Here is an 8084-nt window from a genome sequence, read left to right as displayed (position 1 = left end):
GGGTGCAAATGGCAGATATTGGAAGGCTCTGATGTTTCTGAAGTGGACATGGCATGCTGGAGGCAGTTTGCATGGTGCTGCCTAGACCCATACTGATGTGCAGAGATCTGCAGGTTCCCTACACCTCCCAAGACATGGGATGCCATGGAAACCCACCCCCATATGGGGACAGAGATGAAAGAGCCAAACAGACTCCCAGGATGCCAGAAGACTAACGCTTCTGAATCCCTTCGAGTCCCACCTGAGTTAGTTACAAAACCGGCTGTTGTACAAGGCTTATAGAGATTTATGTGACCCCCCCACTGGGAGAAGACTAAAGCTATACCACAAATTCAGTTCTCTCAGACTCATGGCAGGATACAGATGGTGAATGAACAACAGACTGGGAAACTGATATTGAAGGGCCATTCATCATTCATAGTGGGAGCTTACCTGGGAAGTGAAGAGAGTGAAAGGGCACACTCCCAAAGTTACCCTGACCCGACCAGCAGGACAGACTGCAAAGGAGTGGAAGGGTGCAGCCGCAAGTTCCACATACAAGTCAATTCTAAGATGGCACCTACATTAAGTCCTTGCACTTGCTCTATTTTTTTTTTTTAGAGGACACATGTGCCCAAAAATTGACTTGCCCACTGTTGCTCAACTGCCGATGATAAGCAGAGATTGGCCACCCTAAATGTAGATGTTTTTCTCACACGAGTATATCAGGAAAATATAGGTTCAGGTATATACAATGCTAATCAGGAGTGCATTATCCAGAATAATCCCAGGAGCAGGCAAGGTGGCACTTGAATTTGTGGCAATCTACTCATGGCACCCCATAAAGGCAGTGCCAGTTAGGCATCCATGAACTCTGGATCCTAGAGGGTGTGGTATTTGGTGGGTTGAAGGCAGGCAGAGGGGATTGAACAATGCTTAATTCTTACCAGCCAGAGTATCTGGCCCTACATGCGAAAAAAGAAATTAGATGGCCAAAGTTGGGCATGGGCCGACTCAGGCGACACTATACTGACTAAGAATGCCAGTGCACTGAGAATGAGTGAATTTGAATTCAAATGATTTCGTGGCCTGACAGTCTAATAACATCACTAGCCTTCCTGCTGTCTGAGAAGGGGTGTACCAACCATTGTCATAGCCTACATACCTGCCTGAAGTGTAATGTTTGTATCTGGAAATATCACTCTAGAAGTTGGGGAACGTTTTTGAGATATTTTTAAGAGATAAACTCAGCAATTTAAAAAAAACAGAGAGGACCGAGGATATCAACAGGATGCTGGGGGACCTCTTGCACGCTTCACCACATATTTGGAGCCCAGTTCTACTCAAAATATAGAATACAATCATACTAACAGGCATATGCCCATTTTATGATAGTTTGTGGAAATTGTCCTGATTTTCAAAAAGGCTTTGATAGATGACCCGAATAACTATGGACCCTCCTCATTTATAAGCCATGTTTGCAATGTATGTTGCAAAGCCCTCCTCAGCGGTTTCTAGAATTGGCTTATTGAAGGACAAATTGTTAAAGATATACAGGGAAGGGTTGTCAGGAATATGACAGTTAAACAATGCCTGCAGCACATGCTCCCTGCAAATCAAATAGGTTTGGTTGAAAAGGGGTTACTTTTTCCCATGGGATGGTCAGCATCAAGCTGGTATTTGATTCAGGTGCCGGGGTGCAGAAATGGAGTGACAACCGCAAGGAAGAGTTTGACCAAGGGGCCTGTTCACACCCTAATGGCCTTCTCCATAAAGAAACGGATGGCAGGGTCCAGTAGGAGCTAGGAGGTGAGAGGACAGAACTTCACAATTGCCATGGGGGAACGACAAGGGTGTGTCCTGGCCTACATATCATTCTGATTATAGAGCGCTTAAACCAATGCACTTTATACTTCTAACATTTTAAAAGACAACTATTATTACCCAACTAATGTGATGCTCATTTTATTGATCCTGCGAGGATGAAAGGCTGCGTCAGCTTTGCCAGGATTCAAACCTAGGATCAGCAGATCACAAAGATCTCGGCAATTAATGCTTAACTCGTTGGGCTACATGGTAAATCCCGGCTCTTATTCTGGGGACATCTCGCGGCTGAGTAATGGGACTTCCCCAAGCTAGTGGATGATGGCCTCAGTAGCATTATGGGGGTAATCCCCTGGTCACCCTCACTTAGCCCCTGTCACTGAGCAAGGGATAGTTGCATACTGAATAAAAATAGGATTGGCCTTTTAAGAGCCTTGCTAAAGGACCCGAAATGTCACGTGGGGCAGGCTCATCAAGACAGACTGTCCGACCTCCCCAGAAGCTTTTTTTAACAACTTTGAAGCCTTCAAATGCTCACCGCAGGCTACACTGCCTGTGGTTGCTGGTGCACACATACAAACTCGCACATACAATGAACTCAAGACGCCGGACCAGCTTTTTGAAGCTTCAGTCCAGCTGCCATATGGACCTCATGGCTAGACATATGTTACAACTCAGGTGGGGTGGGGCACAATTTCACAGTAACCAATCACACACCAGCAATCCCAATAATAAACATGCGCAGGCCTTTACATCCAAACCAAAACTAGTGGAGGAGTCCCTAGAGTATAAAAGTGATGCCCCATGAAGGGGAGGTGTTGATGTTTGCAGAATGTAGGGCAGAAGCTTGTTTGCGATTCAGGAAGAAGGCTGCGAAAGGAGTTTGAAATCAGACCTGGAAGAGCAGAGTAAGCTGGAGACAAGAGGGCAAGACGAGACACCAGGAGGTGGTGGGAAGCGGACACCAAGAGGCTGTATGTAGCAGGGCCACACCAGGAGGAAGTTAAAGGATACTGGGGTGGTAGGAAGGAGACATCAGAGGCGGTAGGAAGGAGAAATCATAGGCGGTAGGAAGGAGACATCAGAGGCAGTAGGAAGGAGACTGAGGCGGGAGGAACGGAAACCATCAGGCAATGGTAGCAGAAAGTCATAAGGGGAAGGCTGTAAGTCAGGAGAAAGCTAAGGGCTGGCAGGTGAGGCGGGAGCAAGCAAACGCCAAGAACAAGATGGCAGAATTAGCCCAAGGCGGGTGGGTTAGGGGTGACACCCCCAATCGAAAAGGGTCAAACCCAGGGTGGGTAGAGGAATGAGCAAGTGGTGGGAATTTGAGAAACATCGGGACCAAAAGTGGAGCTGAGAGGTTCCGCAGAGGGAAGAAATCAGGACTCTAGCAAAGCAAAGTGTTATGGTCCTTAATCTCCTCTGTGGAAACTAGGGCATGCAAACCCAGTTGTGGTCCGAAAGTGGTAGATAAACCCAGCTCTGTCTCATGGCTGAGACCCAGCGAAGTCTACGGGGTCTACAGGAAGGATCAGAGGTGGTCATAACTCACCCTCAGCAGGAGGAATAATGGGGGAATTTTGGATGGAATCTTTTGAACTTAATAAAGGAGACTCTGAACTGTTGGAACTGTTGACCATAGACTGTCCTGATACATTATGTTTTCAGTTTGACCCAGAACAGAAACATTTTGTGATTGATAAAACCAGTTTTTACCCAGGATTGTCTCTGGACTCTCTGTGGCCCCCACTTTGCTAAGGACAGTTATCCTTCCAGTAAATGAACGTTGGAGCCGACACACACCAAATGGTCTGATCTTTGCAGACAATGTTGTGCTCTTAGACAGGACTCTAAATAGGATCATAGGCCAATTAGAGGCCATGAAAAAAAGTATTTCTGCAAGAAGAGCTTCACCATACATTCCTCAAAAGGGTTGAACAAGAAGGAGACGGAGAACAGAGAAGGAAGGCGTCAAGAGTGCAGTACGATAAACCCCCAAAGAGTTCAAACAGAAATTTGGGGAGAAGCAAATTCTACTTCTGAAAAAGGGGAGCTTTAGACATGTGGGTAAATAAGCATGTTTTGAAGCAACAAGGAGGTACACGTGAAGCACAAGGACTGATAAGACATTTTCCAACATAGGAGCTTGGGGAAATGTACTCAGGGATAGAGAGATTTGGCTTAGGTGGCTTCAGATCAAGTACCATGACAAAGGGGGGAGTAAGAAGCCTAGCAAGAACCCTGTAAACACGGCTGTGTGGCCTCTAGTCTTCCTATAGCTCTGGGCCTCAGCTTGAGGCCAGTCCCGTAATGTTGTTGGCTACAGAACCAGCTACCAGTCTCCAGCATGGACGAGAGCCCCATAAGGAGGTTCCCATAACATACACTAGCTGCACAAGAAAATTGCCAAGGATCTATGAAAACCAGAGACTGATCATTTTCATACACACTGAAACAAAAGGTAAGAAACAAAAAGTAACATAGTGAGACATTTTCTCCGAATTCTGTGTTTTGTTTGGGACTACCTGCACCTACCCCAGATTTGTTTTGTTGTGTTAAGTCACTGGGAGGAACAGGACCCAAACCTTAACACTATTGAAAACGTGTGCTTTGAACTTTCTTTTTTGAGACACTGATCATGGAGTTCACCCGAAGAACTGACCACATCCTGGTGAACAACCATTCTGAGCATTTAAGTTAGTTTTGTGCATATTCCTGGGATGAGGCTGCTGAACTGATGTGCCCTTCTAACAACCCTAATAAAGAGGGAAACTGATTTCACTATAATTTTTGTATGTGTAATCCTTGCACGCTTTATGACATACTGCACTACTGAAGTTTGCATGACAGAGTGCTCCACTAAAAGGTATAGCAGGCAAGTCAACTGTAAGCAAGCTCTGTGATATGGTGATTTCGACTGCCTGGAGGTTGCTGAAAAAGTGTTTAAGGGACTGTGGGTTTCCTGACGAGTGCACCCTAAGGCTGTTTTGGGGACCTGTTGTGTCCACAGGGAAGCTGCCCTGAGAACAGTGTTGATGTAGCTGAGGGTATGGGGCTACTTGAAGGCTAATTTTTCAGAATACATTTGCCAGAAATTAGAGTCCTAAAATGGGCAAATAAGGTACCTAGGCCACACCATGTTAAGTCATGGCTTAACATATTGAATATCTCATCAGCATTAGAGCATCCAGAGAGGGTGTCCCAAAAAATGTATAACGAGGTAAAACCAAGTTACTGGTGGGCCAGTGGATTGGATCATGTTCAATCAGCCCCCCGAACTTCCCAGCCATATTAGAGAGTTTCAGAGTACTCAAGATGTAATCTCATTGGAGAAAGAGATGTGTACCTGAACGACATGGTCTACCAGGCATGAGACTGTTGTACCTGACATGTTACATACATTTTCCTCCCAATGAAGGTGGCAAAAAAGCATCTTACCGATTATCTCTGCTTTTGTGATCACTAATTACAAGAGACCCAAATCAAGTTGTGCCTGAAGTCCCTATTGAATAAGTCTGCTTTCCAGATATTTCAACCTATGCAAGGATGGGTAAGGTGCATTAAGTGTTCACAGCAGTGGACATATCTGTTGCCAGCTTCGTATGGAAAGCCTGGGAACTCAGGAATATGAATAACTTATTAAAATAAAATAGTTACAGATGGATAGAACTGGGGAATGCAAGTAATCAAGAAAAGCTAAACACTTTTACGGACTCTACCCCAATTGTGCACGTTTTTGAAAACCTCTTGTGCGTTTACAGCTATGTTTAACACGCTTTGCATTCTAGAATTACTAAACATGTATAATTTTAGTTGTTTTGTAATCATGCGTTGTACATAGCTTTATGATATAGTTTTGTATTTTGTGCAACATGCAGCAAGATCAACAAACATGTCAGAAGAGTGCATTAATGTAAGAATACACACTAAAAAACTTGACACTGATGAGTCAGGACTATAACTCAAGTGGTATGATCAAATGTGCTAAACCAATCAGTTGTGATCACATGATGTCCACTTTACATACCAATTTCTCTTGGACAAAGCTTGTTTTGTTTTAAATAATTAATATATCTCTTTATTTTACCAACTAATTTGGGTTGTGGTTGTACAAAATAGTAAAGCCCCACATAAAAAGAACCACTACAAAGTAAAACGCACAACATTTCCCTTGCTACTCGCCCATCCAGGTACTTCGCCCAGACACTTGCAACATAGCGAAACCATATTTAATCTGAAAAGAGTCAATTAGTCACCGCCAAGATATACATGCGGGGCAATCTGAAACGCGGAGAAATGCATATGGCAGGATTTAAGAGAGTGAGCCTTAAGTGCTTCTTAAGGTGAACATTTACTTTTTTGAAGAAAGCTGTACACAATTAAGTCATTCATGTCCCCTGAAGTTCCCCCTTTAATTTTAGTATCCAGCGAGAATGCAAACCACGCATGGCTCTCAGATGCTTGGCTATTGCTTTTAACATGATGTAAAAGCTTAAGGCAATAGGTAAAAGATCCAAAGACTTGAGTGAACAACCAGCCTTTTGAACGTTGATAACCACATGTTACTTCTGCAAGCAGTCCTCAGTAACGCCCTGAGCTGCCAACTCAGACAGCACATTGTCCAAGTATTTGGGATCGGGGTACCCATGTCCACTGATGTTTGAACACATCTCAGTCTTGTGATGGATTTCATTCCAGACTACCGTGTCCCCCTCTCCGGTGGTACTAGATACACCCACTGTGAAGATGAGACGCCGGTTCCAGGCCACCTTTAAAAGTTCCAGAACCTGACGGGGAAAAAAGTAGAGCTATTTAGTTACAGCACAGCAACATGTTGATGTTCTGACCAACTGACCATCACACCATAAAATACAACACTAAGAGTTCTCTCATCACTTGAATAGGATTCAGTAGCATCTGTTGCAGGCAGCAGGTTATACCAGCAGAGCGTGAGCATTGCAGTTCAATCTCAATGACATATTGGCTACTTACAAAATATATGCCCACTATAAAAGGTATTCTGCTAATTTTCTACAATCACACATTACTACTTATGGATGCATCTATGAGGACCCCCATAATGCCAGTTTTGAAACGTTGTCTTGCCAACACAACACCACCATGGTAAGCAGTAGTTAAAATAACTTGCTTTAGGTCGCTGTATAGTTGGTCAAGTCTTTTGAGCAAGTCGGCCACATTATTATTTGGGTTTGGGGGCGTTTCGAGGTGGCATGGGCCAGGGAAGGGCATGATAGGGATGGGCAGAACAGAAAGAAAAGGCGGTGGTTGACTAAGGTTGCTCAAAAGAAATGAGTCTACCAAATCTTCTACAACCCAATGATGGTAATTTTAAACAGGTAGATCAATATCCAATATGTGCAAGGCCTGAAGTGCCAGCTGTGCTAGTTTCTGACAAGGCAACACAGGAATGACTGGAATACAAGTTTAGATGAAGCTGGGATGAGATGATCCATCAAAAGGGGAACACATTATGAGAACATACGTATTGTTCCATCATGTATTGCCCACTTGCAAATCTATCAACATCTAGCCGTGGATGCTGTAGGAGTGGGCAAATACAAAGAAATTTGAAAGTATAGTTGTGGTAAGATGGCAAAGCAGCTGCCTCCGTGTATATAAAATGGTACCCCCACCTCACGAGAATTCCACTGCCGCAGAGTGACCAAATATCTCAAAGGGAGAGAGGTATTTACAGTCAAGAGAAGGGTACAATACCCACTACTAACAATGAAAGTGTCAGTTGAGACATGGCTCAGCTTAGTTACGGAGTTCCACAAGAGTATTGTGCCCACCGATGATGTGCTCTGTATGGACCAAAAAAAAAATAACCCACCCATATTCTGTCATAATCGCTCAGTAACTTTAAAACTGTTCAAGAACTAAACCATATTTTCTTTGATTAAAGGTCTTAGACCCACCAAAGCCAGATAAAGGAAAACTGCGGATGGACGAACACACAATAGGCTTAGTAGAAGGTTCCCAAGAAACACGGATAGACGTACACCCAAATTATATTATGAACATGTTAAACACCAGGTGCCACTGGATGGTTCTGCGAAGTAAACTTCGTTGCTCCACAAAAGGTTTTACGACCTGTGGACAAATGATACATTTTACAACACACTTTCCAAATACATTGGCAAGACAGATAAGAAGATTCCTGGGGGCGATGCATGCTCAATACTGGATTAAAACAGTGAGTGCAAGTTTCCTTCAATTGGCTACTAGCCTCAATTAATGTTCTCTAACAAATGGTACAA

The 8084-nt window shown here is 43.9% G+C and overlaps 1 protein-coding gene across 2 annotated transcripts in view; it reads right to left on the bottom strand.

The window, feature by feature from the left end:
• Positions 1-5850: 5850 nt before the first annotated feature.
• DTX2 (deltex E3 ubiquitin ligase 2) overlaps positions 5851-8084 on the bottom strand; it is a 1122618-nt gene continuing 1120384 nt past the window's right edge. For both annotated transcript variants that reach the window (XM_069614954.1, XM_069614953.1), the window contains one exon: positions 5851-6590. In XM_069614954.1, the coding sequence (XP_069471055.1) occupies positions 6366-6590 (225 nt within the window). In that variant the 3' untranslated portion in view covers positions 5851-6365. The remainder of the gene's footprint in view (positions 6591-8084) is intronic.

Source organism: Ambystoma mexicanum, chromosome 9 (genome assembly GCF_040938575.1).
Source record: "Ambystoma mexicanum isolate Mex_15411 chromosome 9, UKY_AmexF1_1, whole genome shotgun sequence".
NCBI classification, from domain to species: domain Eukaryota; kingdom Metazoa; phylum Chordata; class Amphibia; order Caudata; family Ambystomatidae; genus Ambystoma; species Ambystoma mexicanum.
The sequence above is the reverse complement of the archived record's forward strand: the minus strand, read 5'-3'. Positions and strand labels throughout refer to the sequence as shown.